This window comes from Rhodnius prolixus, unplaced genomic scaffold, assembly GCF_049639745.1.
Source record: "Rhodnius prolixus isolate KJV_2025 unplaced genomic scaffold, Rpr scaffold_4, whole genome shotgun sequence".
Lineage (NCBI taxonomy): Eukaryota > Metazoa > Arthropoda > Insecta > Hemiptera > Reduviidae > Rhodnius > Rhodnius prolixus.
The window spans coordinates 42,300,960-42,319,821 of record NW_027411614.1 but is presented as its reverse complement, the minus strand read 5'-3'; the positions used below and the strand labels follow the sequence as shown (position 1 = coordinate 42,319,821).

Below are 18,862 nucleotides of genomic sequence, written 5' to 3'. Positions count from 1 at the left end.
TAGCGGTGAAGATAGTGGACGTAGTTTATCAGAGAACACCAGCCAATAATTAGCAACCACCAATCGAATCATTCTTTTTAGCACAATATAAGAAAAAAAAAAAAACTAAATTGCTGAAGGCTCTGAATTTATTGCAACAAGATCTAACTTTTAATTCTAATCTTGAAAATAGTAAAATGGATTGTAACTTACAAGAGTTCCTCTTTCAACAATTCTCATAGCTCTAAACAATCGTTCTTCAAACTTAAAGCGCACTTTCAATTCATTTAAGATTTTAGAGTTTTAGACCAAACAAAGGAAGTAGACATAAAACTGAAATAAAACTCGATTCCCTAAATGGGACAGGTTTTTTTTTGTTTTTTAATGATCTGAATCAGGATTTCACTTAAAGGTGTCTTTCAGATCTTGTAAATGAGGCAGTCATTTCTGATTAAACTTGACGCCAAGATCTTCTTTGAGAGAACAAGGGGTGGCAAGGGGGACACATTAGAAGACAACAACCTTATAGTTACGTAACTGATAAGAAGCGGGTTGGTATGCTCTAAAAAAATCAATAACGATTTTAGTGTTCAGTTGGGATTAAACAGAAATCTTTAATGGTGTACACGTGAACGAAAAGAGGCAAGTTACGTAATACAAGTTTTATAGAAGGTACAGGATGAGTAGCAAACAAGAAAAGGAAGTATGACTGCTAATATTATATTTAATGAACGGAAGTAAGATGAATGAGATATCTAATTGAGAGATATCAAGGTGATGTAGCGGTACAATAGCTTCCATTCAAACAGGTTGAATTCGTCTAAATAGAGGAGCACAACTTAAGTGCAATGGGTTAAGGTAGTTTTAAGGTGTGCCTTTCTATCTCTAACTAGGAAGGGTCTAGAAGGGAAAGGCTGTCAGACAGTGAGGAATTTAAGGGCAAGAGTTATTGAAACTTCTCAACATTTACTTAGCTCAAAGCACACAAAGTATTTCAAGAATGTTCTGCTGTTACATTACGAGTTATTACAGTCCTGCATATTAGGATCGCTGTTCTCTCAGTTCAGTTATTAAATAATAATGTTCGAAGGAAAGTTATGCATGCTTTGTCGCATGACAAAAGGTTTTACTGAATAAATACTTAACATCGTACTGTTTGTAGACTAAGTATAGGTAATTTTCTTTCTTTTAGAATACTACATGGTTTTTCGCTTAAACTTAGTTTTCCTATTTTTTCAAAATCATTGAATATTGTAACAAGCGCTGCTGAGGCAGTTCGATAAATTAATGCTTTGTGAATTGTAGCTAATAGAGCTAATGAAGGCACTGTCAAATATTGGTTCGAAAAATTTCAATCAAAAGATTATGACCGGAAGATAGCTCACGATCTTACTCGATGACAGTTTAAAGACTACCGCTAGAAACAGACTCATCTCAAAAAGTTCTGTGGAAGATCGTGGTACAATTGGACTTAGCCCAAACTGCATTTGCAGATATGACACTTTAATGTGCACTGGAACGGTGGAAAAACTCCAAAAGTGGATGTCCTATAATTAGAACGATTTCATTCAACAAAACCTTCATTTGTAGGTTTGTCCAACAAAAAGAACAACCGATTTTAGGATGAAAAGTGGATATTGTACGACAGAAGGAAACGATTTAGACAGTGCCGTAACTTCCTCAAATATTTATGCAGGATAAAACCAAAATAATGATATTGTAGTTACGTCACAGTCTACGACTGTTTGCTGTACGAAAAACCACTGAAATCATCAATGCCAATTATTAATCAATAGGTATACCTTCAAAAAGGTAAATATTGTCGTTCCAATATTAAAGTCTCGAATCTGCCATCAAGAAGTACAACTTTATGGACTGAAGAGCTTTTGCAGATCTCTACCGGTAAATTTTTCGGTGCAGATTATTGGAGGAATTTCTAGGCTTCTAAAATTCTATTTCAAACCATCTTGCCAAAGAACATTAAAATCTCAGGTAGAATTCCTTAGTTAAGTGACAACTGTTATCCAAAAGTGCTACTTTACAAAACACCACTCTCAAGTGGGTTGACAAAAAGCAAAAACATCGATTAGATAATTAGTAAATAATAATCGTCAACTATATAATATAACTGCAGTGAACACTCAGATTGCAACTCTTTTGAAATTAAGATAAAATACAATATATATATAGACTATCAATGACCTTGAAAGCCCTCACCAAATGCACAATAGTAACTAAACATAAAAATGTAAAGTTATTATGGCTGGCCTTGTCTAAACAAGGCAAACTTCAAAATGCAACTGCTCTTATCGATTCTTATACTGTATCTATAATATCAATTCGTAAATGCACTTTAAGTAAAAAAGATTTTTAAGAAAACTAAATACCATTTCGGTAATAATACAGTAAAGCAAACTATTTCTATAGTGCAATTCCAGTACATTGCATTTCTCCTTGCAATAGTCAAACTAACATATGTAACTGCTTTACCGGAAATTTTAAGTTGAGCGAATGGTCACATAATTTACGAATAAAGTATCTAATTTTATGAGAAAAACAATGGCAAATTAATACCTAAAATGCATTATTTATAAACTTAATGAATCGTTCAGATATCTAACTTAACATAAATTTCAGGGATAATCTTCGAAATGCAACTTTTTTTTGAGTAATTTCCTACAAATACTTAGTAATATTTACTGAAAACCAAAATCAGTTCAGCAGTACTTCCGGCAAAACAATCATTTTGACCAAAATATATAAATATATCGTCGCCTCCTCCTCTGTCGATATCTAATTGAAGTATTAAATTTGAATTTCCTACAATTTTTAAACTATGCTGACAAAACTAAGTTCACTTTTTCAACTTCAGGGGATCGCAAAACATGCATTTCCGGAGGAAATTAAAGCCGGAAATTTTTGTACAACATATCCTCTTACACAGAGTAAAGAGAAAGTATAGAAAGAAAAATCTGTGCCATTAATTTTTGATATAGATAGCTAACGTAATGGACAGAGCTCCGCTAAATAATAGCAATAACTTAGAAATCAAGTTGTCCAAAACACCATGATTGCACATATCGATTACAAATGATCTTAATAATCAATATTAATCGAATGGCTAATCACATGTACCAGAAGACCTAATTTCCACTCATAGCCAATGAAATTACGAAAACTTTTGATTAATTAAATAGCAACCAACAGCTGTCACAACAGCCAATCAATTATATTGAATAATCAAGTTAATATTAATTTTTATAACGAATTGCAAATAGTTAATTGATTAATTGATTTTATTACTTAATTATTTTGATGAACAGGAACAGCCTCTGCTTAAAACAAAAGAGTTAAAAGTAATTGGGAAGCAATTAATAACTTGGCGTCAAGTTTCTAAACTGCAAGTTTCTTTCTGTTACTTACAAACTCTAGAAAAGGGATCCTAAATGAAAATGATTATTCATCTAAAATTACGAATGCACTTTATAATGCATTCGCTTCGATTCTCTTCAGTAACTCAGTAAAAATCGCATCAAGATAGACTGGAAAACGTAATTGGTACAAATACTAAGGAAAATTATTTTAAGATTAATTACCTTTTTCAAATGTTTGTTGACCCATTTTGTAAATGTCTTTTTCTGTATGGCATCTCGTTCATCTGTGAAAAATATTTAAAAAAAATTAATAAAATTTCTTAATAGCCATTTTTATATTTTTTTATAAAAATGAAACCTTCATGTTAATTGTGACAACAATTATGGTTAACAATTACATTAGAATAAGCACATTGTTTGGATTAAGTACTCGTAATTAGCAATAAACCATGCTACAGCTGCTCCCGGAGGTGAACTACCTTTGATTCTAACTCCCCGGACGCCTCCTGGACATCCAACAGCCGGAATTATGATAATCCACAATCTCAATACTGTCTAAGTGGACAAAGGAAACCACTTCTGAGGAAGATGTTTGGTGGTGAGGACAGAACTGCTGCCCGCGAGCACTTCCCTTGTCAAATCTAAAGCTCATACGACCCTTGTAGAAGGATAAGTGAGCCAGATTGACTCGTTAAGAAAAGAGAGCCTATGAGGTGCCAGCTGCTCTCTCTCTTAGACAAGGGAAGTAATGTGAACTCCCTAGCCCTAAGATAGTCTTCTATTTTGGGTTGGTGGAAAAAGGAGTATAACTTACCTTAGATCAGGTTGTTAAAGCTTTTGAGAGTGGTCTACTCTAGAAAAGTTGTTCCTCTGAAATCTTTTAGCGTTGGTGATGGCAAGAGAAAGACAATAAAGGTAGCAATAAAGAATTGTTCGCCAAAAAAAACGAAAACCGTGGCTCCCTCTAATGTGGTAACCAATAACTTTACTAGCAGTGAATTCCAACGTACTGCATCCGTTTTTCAAAAATATTACGCAATTAAAAAGTTTCATTAATATGAAAAATCATGCACATTAATTATAAGATTAAAAGCTAAGTTAGTATTAGTAATAAATATTTGGTTAGATAAGCAAATATTTATATGCCAGTAATCTAAGTCATTTAAAAACAGAATTCCAATTGTAAACGTATTAAAAAATACTACTATTTTGGTATTATTAAACGATAATGATTTACTTTATCAAACAGAGCGAATCTGACTAACTGCGACGTAATTCCCACTTACTACAGTAGATAAGTTCAGATTGAAACGCAGCAAAAATTTTCTTATTAAATTCATTTCAAATCTAATCTCACATTTTGTGATCTTCATTTACTTACTTCGCTTATTTTTTTTTTTAAATTGCTTGTAAATGCTATCCTTTAAAAACCTACAAGAAGTGTAAACCGTTTATATCTTAACTTTTAACCAAAAGAAAATCTGCTGGAGAAATATTTACGAAACCTGCCTTTAAATCAATTCTGATTAAGTAAGTAATTAATATTTTTCGAGTAAACGCTAAAGATTAGCAGCGCAATTCATGCTGATAGTAATCCATCCCAGAAATGGATCTCTAGAGGGATTGAAACCCTCTTACCCGGTGTGATCCTCCTAAAAATCAATTTTTACCAAAAACATTTTCACGCAAAATTTACAATGAAATTTGTTCAGTGAAATTTTCAAAATACGCAAACAAAATAAATAAATAATCACAAGATATATAATTAATTACATAGCTACTAAGAAATAGACCGTAGAGTTTATAAGTAAGTATATTTTTGCTACGATCAATGACTCTCAAATAACTTTCAGTGAAGCGAACATCACGTAGCTTAACACTCGAAATTCAATTCAAAATTACTAGCACATTAAGTTTGCTTTTTAATCATAAAACTAGTTCATTGTGATAATGGTGGCCAAAAAGTATTTAATGTAATTACCACAAAACTAAACAACTCCATTTCATGTAACTTATGAACTAAACTGCAATAACAGCTACCTCTCTCCTTGAACTGGACAACTACTCATCGCATTCTCCAGACAAAACTCACAAATAACCAAAAGTTGTAAACAAATTTCACAAATAAACACCAAGAAATTCTTGTAACTAAATAAATAAATAAAAGATTTGCTATTTTATTATTACTAATATAGAAGCAATACGCATAAACCTAAACATAACCTTCCTACTACATTGTCACATACATGGCTACCAACCTGTCTTTAACTAATCATATACAGCAAACATTACGACTGTTTAACTTTATATTGTCTTGTATGGTAATAAAATATTTGCATAGAAAACATTACATCACTTACTTAAGTAAGTAAATAGAAAAACATCCTTAGTATTTTTATTTTTATCCTAACTAGTTAGAATAGCCTGCCTTGTGTTTATTTACCAATATTGGAAGAAATCGTCCATGGCAACCAACCTTCCTTGTTTAGAATTTAAAATTAATTAACCAAACACCTTCTCAGTTAATGTCTTTGTCACATGTCATTTCATTTAAATGCTTAAAATTTATAAGGGAATTAAAGAACCCATTTTCGATAGAAATATCCAAATAAGTTCTACGGTACATTTTGGCAATACACTATTATTAGTATATTATTTATTTTGGAACCAACTAATTAATGTTTAAACCAAAACAAGTGCAATAAAACTAGATTAACAAAAGAAAATCCTGTGGTTAAAACAAAACCGAGCTAGGAAATTTTAATTAGTGGCTAAAAATAGAATGGTGTAATTAAGTAATTGGCGAGGTTAAGTAACAGCCAAAAATATTGTGTAAAACGTTTTAACTTTAATGTTTAACTTAACGTAATCAAGTTAAAAGAATAACTAATTGCACCTAGTTAAAGGAAAATCCATTGAATTTATTTTTCCCTAATGTAGTCAAAAGAAAACTGAAGATTTCCAAGATTATAAAAGATAATGATGGCATTAAGGTCAAGCATGAAACATAACTTGTAAATAATTGATCATGCACAAGATGTACAGAGTTCCACTTGAATACATTATGTAATAAACTGCTGTTAACGCTGACCTTAAAAAAAAAGTTCTTATCAAGAAGTATTTCGACCTTGTCTTCTTATATTCAAAAATGAATAGGAAGGCGCCACCACGATAGCCGAGCGGTTAGAGGTGTGGCCCGCAATGCTAAGATGTATTGCGGTATTGGGTTCGATTTCCGGTCTTAAGCCTTGGATATTATTTAATGATTTAAATAAAAAATTTAAAGAAAACTGTTGAAGACATTTCAATGTAGTCGAAGAAAATCTATAAAACAGAAAAATTCCTCAAAGTGCCGGGTCCGCTATGTTATGATCGGTTCCTCTGGAGGATCTAAAACCAATAATGTGGCAATTGCGGTTGAAAGATTTCTTACCCACTTGGAATACCAGACATTCTTTAAATGTTCTTTGATAGGTACGCAGACGAGGAGTAGGAGTAAATTTGTAATGGACGAGCTCTCAAGAGAGAGAGAGCTTACAGTTTCCCGATCATTCTCTGAAAAGTCAGTTTCCTTCAAGGAAAAAAGTTACAAATAAAAGTGACGCGTCATTTAGTGCGAGTAAACATAAATCAAAATTTAAAGGAAATCGTTGGGTCATTTTGGGTCACCATTCTATTTTTAGCCACTAATTAAAATTTCCTAGCTCGGTTTTGTTTTAACCACAGGATTTTCTTTTGTTAATCTAGTTTTATTGCACTTGTTTTGGTTTAAACATTTTGGTCTTAATGAAATCACGAAACTTGATATCGAAAGCGATGATTCCTTCCAGAATTCCAAACATGTGCTTCCTGCCACTTCTTGATATTCAAAAAATCTGTGAGCGTTTGCACAAAAAAAAAAATTAATGAATATAATTAATTTATTGAAGAATTTTTGTTGCCATTTTCTAATTTACTTAATTAATATCTTTATAATGATTCAGCAAGATTTGGATAGTACTTGAATGAGAAAGAGGTGCGGAAGAAGTGCCACAGGTGATGTCACAGTATTGTTTATAGTGGCTAGGAGGCACCCTAATAACCCTGTAGAGTGGCCAACAGAATGGGCGTCACCCACTTATAATTTTAAGATTACCAAAATTAGAACAAAAACCCCAGAAAAATGATAATAAAAAAAAAAAGCGAGATGAATTCATTCATAAATAAAAGAAATGACAATAATATTTTCTGTCATAATGTTAAGAATGATGTAATAGAGGAAATCATGTCCATTAATAGAATCTGCCTAATTATATGCCCAGCTGTTACTATGAATTACGTATAATTAGCATTGTTCCAAACTGCCGCCTACCGCCTCCAAGACTAATTGCCATGATGAAGATTGCAAGACGATGAACAAATTTATTTCTAATTAGGAAATCTTTTTCTTTAATTTTTGTATTTTCACTTTTCTTCCTCGTAGTGACAAGAAGTATTGTAATCGTGACAAATTTGTAAATTTAGAATCCACCTGAGATTCACATTTAACCAGGAAAAGCAGTTCTTAGAAAATGGGACGTTCGTACGTCACTCAAAAACGAAAAATAACCGGAAGATCAAACTTCTTATGAAAGATCAGAGTTCTAAACGTGATAGCGTTTGAATTGGAAGGAATAAGCTGGATATCTCAAAAACAAAGAGCTACAGGAGTCTGGAACTTAGTTCTAACTTTATATTCTATAATCGCTTCCAAAAAATAAGAAGTCGGCGGAAATCCGTTCTCGGAAAAAGCGACCTCACGATAATTTTGGTTGTTTTTCAGTCTTCAGCGAATTTCTTTAAAGTACAACCTACTCTTTAAGTATTCTTGTTGAAGTTCTAAAACTGAAATCAGAGTTCCGAGTTTGATGGTAGAGTTGCATTTGAAGTGCAATGTAAAACTGCTATATTGGAATTGGCCATAGAGTAGAAGTTCGAAATTTTGCAGTTACAAATCTATTATCATTTTAAATTTTAAAGAAAACTGTTCAAATAACAGGAAAAATAAATCATTTACTGGTGATAATAGCGTCATCGCTAAGAATATCCAAACAATCATCGCCATACTCTCATGTCCTCATATCTTAATTAAATCCATTTTTATATTAATCAAAAAGCTGTCAACGGAACGGCTGATAATGCCTTAGTACAAACAATAAACACTCTAAATTAGAATATAGAGAACATGTCTTGTGGATTATAATACTGACTCTTTCGTAATTTAATACCCATCAAATTAATTTGAAGTACTTTGGGACGTTCTAGTACTACCCGCCGTTCTGAATTTGCAGGTCAGCAAACAAAATCCTTAAATAAGTTTGTTGCTGATACGTGGCGCTACGTCCACAAATCTGAATCATTTCCTTTCATTGTGAGTGTCTTCCGCTTGTGTTTGGATGTAAGTGGAATAGAAGCAGTACAGACTTTCTAGGGGGTCTAGGTCTTGCGACTGACTCACCTAGTTCTTTCAGTCAATACTTCATTTTAAACTATTCTACAAACGCGTAACATGATCAGGCCGAACTCACTCTGACCAATCTAGCATCAAGTCAGAGCTTCGTTTTACGTATGACAAGCTAGTTTGACCAGGAAATAGTCCAGGTTAGAAAGCTGAATCTGAGGACTTGTCTACCAACAGCTTTTGTTTGGAAAAAGCTTTTTCTTTAAAGACAATTACAAGTGGACTGAAGTTTGAGGAATGCCACTGCTAAAAAGAGTGATGATGTCACTTCCTCCCTCAGGATTGGTGTCCAGTTACAAGATTTGGTGTACCTACTGCTGGTTTGGAATCTTGAAACGTACCAGGCCACGCTGCTATTATGACAGTAAAGTGACCCAATAGTTAAAAGACCACTTTACCGTCCTGTCTGTTTAATTAGACTAAGATGGTGATTGTTAGGGCGAAGAGAGGTCCTTCACCAAAGATATTTGGAGCCATATAAATTCTTCACACATCCTACCGGCCTAATTCTAGAAATTACATTTGGGTGGATAGCAGTAACCAACATTTTCTCCTCCCTCTGGTTTGGGGGTTCCTCCAACTACTCCAACGACTTAATGTGTGCATGGACTTCTATGTTTTAGGGTGTGGGTCCCATTAAAACTACACAGAATCCCTTGCTGGCCAAGCGATTCGCCGCTTCATTGACGTTATATCCCGAATAGCACCAAGACATAAACTGGCTAACTGATTGTTGACTAAATCCCTCTTAACTGAAATATATTTTAAGAGAAAAATTATTTTTGTAGGTTTTGCTGCAACAGACATAACTTGCCATCTACCCAGCTACATAAATAGCTAATCATGCCCAATAAAACTCAGTACGAAATCCAAATTCGTTAATTTGAAATGTTCGAGCTAGATTAATTTAAAAAATAATAATAATTAAATATCCAACGGGAGAAAAGGTGCTTTTTGCGTACATAGTGATTATTACTGAATAGAAAGATGACCATTGAGAAAAAGTGGAAGTTCATGGGTTCAGAGGACAGCCACCACTCCCACACTGGGAGAGACAACGTCACGCTCCGATACTGTTGAAGCGGATGTAAATTGTAAACACGGAACAGGTACACCTGAACATGTAGCAGCACATAAGTCCGTATGTGCTGTGTATGCGAGAGTACGTTTGTCTCTAAACCAACCAGAGGGAAGGCCGCCCTATCTGGCCGCCATTAGGTGGTAGCCAGCACGACTAGCCGCGTCCCCTCATCACAATAATAAATGCAGACCGGAAGTGTGCTACCGGTCAAATGGGAATATCCTACAATAGGACTTCTGTTGGATCTTTTTTTTTCTGTACATCTACTCCATGTAAACTCCATATTTCCAGTTACTGTTACTACTGGTAACAGCTAAGGATTGCCAATTCACAAAATTGAAGTTTTAGAGGGTTTCACCGAAAATACCATCGTAATAGAAAAGCAAAAGCGTAATATACGACTGAGGCAGCATAGCGCAGTTGGAAGCACCAAGTTTTTGGCACTTCTCTTGGCGACAATGAAAGGCGAATCCATTTCCGTTCTTTGAGAGAGGGAATTTATTAAGTCCGAAGAATTTGCTGCGTAACGTAAATTGTAAAAACTAAGCCTTATCAGAGAAGAGCGCTACTTTTAGGAGAATGTAATTCTTCAGAGAAATGAACGAACTGATGAACTACAAAGAAATATGATGATTAAAAAAAAAAATGCTTGGTTTCGAATCCAGAATGCAGAAGGCAAAACATAAAATAGGTTCTCTAAGATTCTGAGGTGAATGGAAGAGTTAGCAGCGTGGTAATTATAACTGGGCTCAAAATGCGTGAAATCCTGTTTTGAATCCAGCTAGCAGACGCTTAGAGTAATGTGAACGAAGGCCGTCAGTTGTACTGAAAAAAATTCTGTACACCGTTGACCTTAAATGAGATTTTCACTACAATTTATGCGCCATCAGATAATAATTTAATTTTTATTGCTTTGGATTATCATTATCAAGCATTATCAAACTTGGCGGTTCTACTCAGGAGGTTTCTAGTTAGCTCCTAGCCTCCCGACAGGAATCTTTGTTGCCAAGCCCACTAACAGAGGTAACTTGCTGAGACTGCTGTAAAGTGCAGCATCGAATCCGAAGAAGAGAGCTACCCAACTATTTAGCTATCCCAACTTCTGTACGGGTAAAACAAACATTCACAATGAGCTAATCTAACAAAATCCGACCAAGTTTAGGGTAGTGCTCTCCCCTGTACAGTGCGAAAAAGATTATTATTTTTTTAAACACTTCAGGTACTACCAACGCCTTCATGAACATTTACACGTAATTTTAATCATGGTGACAAATTTATCAAATCTCTCCCCTCTCCCAAATAAAAATTTCAACGCTGAGCACTGTAAATGGCCCAGTGTTATCACTCGTCACAATTACAAATCATAAAAAACTGATGATTCACAATGTAAATAACAAATATGTATATATAAAGATGAAAATGTTTATCAATTAAAAAAAAACAAAAACATTTTATAAAAACAAAGCTAAAACAGTGTTTTGATGATTTTAAGTAATTCTAATCTTTGCTGAGAGAGTATGCAAACATAGAAAAAGGGGGAAAAAAACTATAATTTTTAAGTACTTGAAAGAAACAAAAACATTCTTATCACTAATAATGTAGTTTAATGTGACACTTGTTGATTTTATATCAGCTGTAGTGGCGCTGATAAGAGCCAAGCACTCAACAAATCTCTTTTAGAAAGATACAAAACCAACTTTTTTTTGTTTAAATTTTTACAAAAATTTATTTAATTTGAGAATAAAATAGGGTAATGCCTATTTTTATAGGCGGGCTTTACGTCACACTACCCTTCTTACATTAGGCATCGTGAACTTAAGCGATTAGCAAACATACTTTAATATCTCGGAAACAAAACGAGAAACGTTAACAAAGAACTTATAGTTTAAAAAGTTAGGTATAAGGTTTTGATTAAACGACAAAAATTACAAAAAACAGCTAGTAATCTATATTTTGTTCATACTTTAGCTCGTGACTTCAGCCATTTAAAAACGTTCGAAATAGTTTATGTGTTTCTATTTTTAAATCTCATAACAATTGTCTCGTTTCGTTATAGTCTTCGAGGTGCGTAAATGAACAATGTCAAGAGGGATTGAGATGTCCGTGTTGCATCAGTATCTTAAAATTAAAGCATTATTTTTGGTGAGGGGGCATGCTGGCTAAAATAAAATGAAACTTGTAGCAGAAAAAGGGCTTAAAATCTCCTCCATAACCCACCTAACCTAAATCAATATTTCTTGAGATGGAGTTCCATATCTACGTGACAGGCTATAATCCCTTGGCGAATGTCTAGAGTAGATACGTATTAACAGATATCTCCATTTAATGGTTTGCCATTACAGAGGAAAGCTTCACTCTATATCTTAATGGAACCAAATTACAAGATTATCTTTCAGCAACTGCGGCCTTCAGTTTCCACAGTATTCACATTTACTATTCTTAGCTGATACGGTTGATGGAAACAGGACATTGAAGCTTCGAAATATTACCCGAGAAAAAAAAGGGGAAGAATGCGGAGCTAACAGAGAAAATATTAGATTAAAGCAGGACATGTCCTGACGTGTCCACAGGTGCGATTTCCTTCAGCCAGAATCGCACCATCAAAGCGTTGATCGTGTCGCCATAGTTTGTATACATCAATACAATGAGAGCTTATCGTAAATACTTTGTACGATATCGCGGCGCACCAAACAGTCTAAAAGGCCAAAAACATGGTAATGTATCCATCCATTTCTTCAGCGATTCAGTTAGTAAAAATACTGAGAAAAATATTTTATCAACTGATGATCCTTCCACAACTACAATCCTGCTAATCCTTACAGCCGACACCTTCCTGCGGCTACAAACTGAAGTTAGACGCCACTCCCATCGATCAGACCACAAAAAAAGTAAACTGCAGTATCATAATTCCAAGGAGTACATACACTCCTCATAAATAATAAATAATTTTGGGCTAGGCTGGCCACAAGAAAACAACAAAACCAAATTTCCCTGAATATAAGACAAGATGTATGGGGACCAGTTATACGAAGGTCGTAACAACTTAAATGATGATGAATAAATAAAATCATTCTAATAATGTATTCTCAAGGGTGCTATTGATTGGCGAATATAATTTATTACAAAACTATATTATGTACTATAATAAATTTCTCTAAAATATTAAAACCTATTTTGACTGAGCTAGAGGTTTCTACTTGATTTAAATATTAATTAATAACATTTTTATTTTCTGTTACCAGTGACAGAATTTTGTAGACAGAATGTTCACCGAAAGAAATAGTTTTTTTATGGTTTCTCTCGACTCTTAGTTTCTTCAGTGAACAGATGTTCAAAATACCACCAACAGAAAATCGCATATAGTAGTAAATTTATATTTTGAATTGGTCCAAAAGAAAAGGGGAACCTAACTGTTACTTAGCCATCAAAAATTTCCCGAACATGTTACTGAATGGATATTTTTTGAAGAAAATTACTCCAAAGAAGAAGAGTTACGTAAAGAAAGGTGACCAATAACACAAACCCTCGTTCTTTCTAGTAAATTAATATTAAGAATACATTAAATTAATATATAACAGTGGATATTACAAAAAAAGTAGGCGTGGCCAAAATTTTTAATTAAAGACTCCAAATTATTATATAAGAATTCCCCCTGAGTGGTCTTAGCATTGTGCGCCACAACTTTGGTTAAACTTTGGCTAAAATTAACTAGCGTGGGTGGATAATAAATTATTTACTAGTACTATTTTGTTTTTTAAGAAAACTATACATTCAAAAGGAAATCAATTTAAAACCTTCAAGAAGAAGGAAGTACAACTTTACAAAAGCAAAGTTAAGCCAATCAAATTCATCAATAATTTCTAACAAACAGTCCAACGATCTGCAAGTGTTTTAAAAGCACAATAAACTATGTTTACTAGAGGTATCAGTCAGGTTATACCAATTGTAGTAAGGTTTGATTAGATGTGAAAGTATAAAAAGAGACCTAAATAACTATATGGGAACTAAGTTATGCTAATTATGAGAATACTAGTAATAATTGAAAACAAATAAATAGAAATATATAACAATTGTGTTAATACAATATGGTGGACTGTTCAGTTGTTTTTACGCGTGCCACTTCCCCATTAATAATTTCGTAACGTTTTTTTTTTTTTTTTTTACTTATGGTTCATTGATAAAACCTAGAAAACAATACTCTTAAAATTGTAAGTAGTATGAATAAAACAGAAGTCAAAGTTCAAAACCAGTGATACAAGTTCATCTGTTTAACCTTTGACAGATATTTCTCTAGGGAATACAATCATGTTTTATTCACAAATAGTGACTTAACTTTACAACTATGAATGAGTTTATTCTAAATAATTGAATATTTATACAACGAACAAAATGTGTTAAAAATTTAGATGTCTTTTGTCACTTAAGGAACTTTTAAGGTAAATTCTGGTAGTTTGAAACTGGAAACAGAAGCTTCTAAAGCACACTCGCCATGGCTTCTCGTAAAATCAGCTAAAATTGAGCTTGACAAGAAGATTTTGAGATTTGATACCACGATCGATTAAATTCTATCCTAGAATTTCGCCTACTTTTGATTCAATTCCTTTTTATCATCCATCTCTTCCCACAAACGATCAAACTCTCTTAAGAGATTCATCCCAAGTAGATGTTTTACTAACAGTCCCATAATTGTTGAATAAGATTTTAATACCTCTTACTAAGTGAGCAAAATATTGCGTCGATCTTGTCAAATCTTCAGGATATAAGTGTACAGGATACCAAACACAATGCAAGAGTTATTTGGAGCCACACTGTAGACTGGCAGTTGATAATCAGTCTTTGGGTCTTCCAATTAAATTGCGTTTTCTCAGATTGCGGCTATTATTTATCGGGAATGGTTTTAATTAAGCTTGGCCATATAATTAAAAAACCCATCCTCTAATTCCCCTCACGCCAACACTCACAACAACGTTTATGTATGATTTTAGAACACGTTATAATGGGGACTTGTTGATATCGGCGACTCCGACACTTAACTATTAACTATAATTTCTTTCCTACATTCACAACCGGTCTGTTTCACTTCCTGAAGAGTAGCAATGAATTTTAGTCATCACTGGACTGATGATCTGTTCAAATTAAGATGCTAGCCAATTACAGGAATCGCAAACTCTTCCAAAGATAAACCAATCACAAAGCGCGGTGAAAAAATCAAACCCACATTCATTTCGAAAATTAAAACAGTCGGCGCTCCTAGCACTAAAATGACCTCTGAGAGATGAAAACACAGTTACTGGATAAAAGAAAGCCAAAAGCAAGTAGAATTTGGGTTCCAGTTTTTTGCATACCCCTCGAAACTTCTGACTGACTAGGAATGCATGTAAAATGAAGTTCGAATTATGAGCTACAAAACTCTAGCAATTCGAATTAAAAACTGAAACACACGAGGGACCCCACCTGATAAATTTTTTATTACATTAAAAGCCCCTATAAATGAATATTGTGCGACCGTTGAATGTAACAGGTGTTCAACTTAAATGTAACTATGTACAAACTAGGTTCTATTTGCTTTAGGTCATCTTCTATCCTGTTACTGTTTAATACCTTAAGTTCCCATAAGCATTTCATCTCTCAAAGATTCATTTTGTGGCTCGAATTTATCGATGGTTTTAACGTAGACATGAATATGGCTTGATTTATATATTTTTTTAAATAACTACTTTCTTGGAGAGAGCAGACGAGAGAATGGCCGATGTTTCAAGGGATCTTTGTGGTCCCGTATGGTATTCCATCCTAGCAACTTACAGTGAGTGACTTCCTCAACCACTGGCATTACATTTAGGGGGACTTGATGGGTGTAACTGTTTCGCTTTGCGACCACAATGGCCATGTTACCAGAATTCAGTAGAAAATGAGTAAGATAGCCACGGAAACAGGTAGGTCCATGAATTGAAACAGGAAACATGATTAAAAAAATGTGAAGCCTGAATATTCTACTGCCATTGAGCGAGCATCAGAATTGTTCTTAGATAAAGGTTCTTCTGACATCATCTACTTAGCGATTTATTGTCCGGCGCCTTTGGAAGGTCTTAGTTCATCGCATTGAAACTGAAATGGACCCTAATGGGATGTTTTTAAATGTGAAACTACAAATATTCCAGCAGGAGAACACGTTAAAAGAGTAAAATCATCAGGACCCAGAATTGTTAGCTGGAAAATACCTGCGACAATGGTTCGGAGAAAAGGAAATATCACAATTTAGGAAAGCCTCCAGAATTGGCAGGAGTAGAGTGCATCAAGAAGGTTCAAATACAAACAAAGAAAGAAAGAAGAAAATCACAAAGGAAGTGCTTACAAGGAATCAGAATTTCTAAACACACGATTTCCGGTTAACCTAAATTTAAATATCTCTATAGCTAATTTGTAGTCTACATTAAATATTTGTTAGAAATATTCTAACAATTTACAAGATCAAGTCTTACCTTAACAACAACGTTAGGGCACATTAAAATTATCTGAGAGAACACCAAGAACCTAGTCCAACAAGAAACCAAAGAATAACCTTCCCTAGTGAAATCTAGCAGTATCAAACGTCTTCGCACCAATCAGGACGATGAATACCAAGCTTTGATTCTTCTTTTAAGAACGATTTATAAAATAAAAATAATACTCACAAGAAATCCAAGGTAAAAATCACTCAAAAAGCCTTAAAATAGATTCAAACTGGGGAAAACCAAATTTAAAAAATCAAACCAAACAACTGCAGGTGTTAAATTTTGGCACACCACACTTACAAACTATAGAATAATAATACCTAGATTTGCTGAAAAGAATTCCCATATACCTTTGAATTTTACCAGGCTCTCCTCATAGCCGTACTTCTCCTTAAATATGGACATAAGGGCCAGCAAGTTAGTTGTCTGCTTTTCTTTTCAACAACCAGAAGAAAACTTGGTAAAAAATTATGAAAACTTTTTTTAAAAAAGGCGATCAAAAATAATAAAATGCGCACTCAACTAGTAAAAAAAAAAAAAAAAAAAATGAACTGAACTGAACTGAAACAAACTGAATGGACTACAAACTGGACAGGAATCCGGGGTCTGCATGACTTCACTAAAGAATTAAAAATAATAGGAGGTGGGGGGTGACATAAAGGTAGGGATAGTTAGGAGGAAAACGAAAGTGAACGGATATTGCCGATGATCGCCCGCCTTTGTCATATGTGTAGGTTTTCCGCGCGCCAACTACCCGCAATTCCTCTAGCACTACCTTGTCAAGCTAGACGTTCAATGTTGAGGGGAGGGGTGGCCCTATCTCATAGTAAATGCTTTTAAAAGGAAATTTTTTTATGCTTAATCAACTGGTTATAAAGTGTGACAGGAAAAAAGAACACTGCCTTTTGGATAGTTTTTGATCTGTTAATTTTCTACGCGTATTTAAGCAATTTTAAATGGCCGATTTCCCCCTCATGCTAATTTTACAGCTAGAAGAAACTTCCTCCAGTCTGTAGGGACGTTCCAATAGGATTTCGATGTGAACATTCTTGTGATTTCACTTCGGAATTGGTGTTGGTAAGTTCCAGGAGGCTAGCAGCCACTACCTTCCTTAAATCTTTGCTAAGAACTTCTAAACAAAACTGGTATGTTCTTAAAAACGAGCCAGTAAACGGAAGTACTCTTTAAGCAATCCGCGCAATACTAGACACCCCTTCATCACTTAGCTTGTGGTCAGTTTCTAAACTAAGTTGAGCTCGTAGTGGAAAGCTGCCAACACGTTTATAATTTCTGTAATGGTGTCTTAAAGGAGCCGAGGGCTGTAATAGATAGATCCCCAATCTAGTTCTTCTTTATCTCCCTTTAAAGAGATCAAAAAAGAAATTCAAAAATTAAATTACGGTAAGACGTGGTAAGAAGAGGAGCAATTTTAGCAGAGCAGAGGAATTTTGGAGTAGTTAGATGCGGGAAGCAAATCTCTGATCTCCACCTTTGTTTTTTGGCTTTTCTCAAAATTGGGTTAACAAATTTTCCGTTCTCAATTTTTTTTTTTTAAACAAAAGAGATAAGTCATTCAGCTAAATCAAGAGTGCGTCGCCAAAAATATGCGGAAAATGTTAATAATTATATAATTGTCATTACAAAAAGCAAATTTTACAATAATTATTATTTAAATTAAAAAAAAAAAAAAAAACACTTCAAAAATCCAAATAGGTCAAAAGGAAGATATGGTGACAATGGGTTTCGTGTATAGTTAGTTGATAAGCGGTAGATACAGACAACGGCATGTAAGTGTAGGTGGGGGATCAACAGCTCTATTGAGAGGTGGCCAAGAGGTGACGTCATGGTACACTGTGGGAGGGCGTCGTCATGATGATGTAAGGAGGTGATGGAATGTCGCAGGGTGGTGCTCCTCCGGCAGCTGTTCTAAAAGCTACCTGCACGCGCCACTGGAGTAACAACTGCAGCAAGATGCTGCCATAGCCGGTGAAGATCGTCGTTGAACGGATATAGCCATTTAAGTGAAGTTGGGCTTTCCAGTCCAATTACCGGATATGATATCGTGAAGCTAACTTACTCGTATTTATCGATAAATAAATTTCAAAGTCCAAGCCGGAAATTGAATCCAATAGAGTAGCTTTAGACAAGTTTCCATTATCGGCACTGGGCTTACTCGTATTTTGGAGTCGACCAGCCGAAAACCAGTCCACATGTTTTTTCTAATATCTGTACTGATTTTTAGTAGAATGTGACAATCCCCATTTTGATGGTAGTTGAAGCTCAATTTTGCCTGGTGCAGACTCCATAACTCCTATAAGAGTATCACCAACATTCATCACTAAAAACTTGTGGTTCATTCGAACGTAGGAACTACTTTTACGAATATTTGAAAATAACACTCAGGATCTCACATTTCGAATCTCTTCTCCATCATCTGTACTACATATTTTCCTGGCTG

At 34.4% G+C, this 18,862-nt stretch overlaps 1 protein-coding gene across 29 annotated transcripts in view; it reads right to left on the bottom strand.

Moving 5' to 3' along the window:
• Positions 1-18,862, bottom strand: part of shot (dystonin-like protein short stop) — a 187,497-nt gene that overhangs the window by 116,287 nt on the left and 52,348 nt on the right. For 22 of the 29 annotated variants that reach the window (XR_012459802.1, XM_074132580.1, XM_074132602.1 and 19 more), the window contains exon 2: positions 3,576-3,637. Coding sequence is in view for 28 of the 29 variants with exons in the window: in XM_074132580.1 (XP_073988681.1) it covers positions 3,576-3,637 (62 nt within the window). In the remaining variant the exon portion in view is untranslated. Of the gene's footprint in view, positions 1-3,575; positions 3,638-16,724; positions 16,947-18,862 lie in introns of those variants that run through there. The other 7 variants (XM_074132573.1, XM_074132574.1, XM_074132583.1 and 4 more) reach the window with 6 other exon arrangements.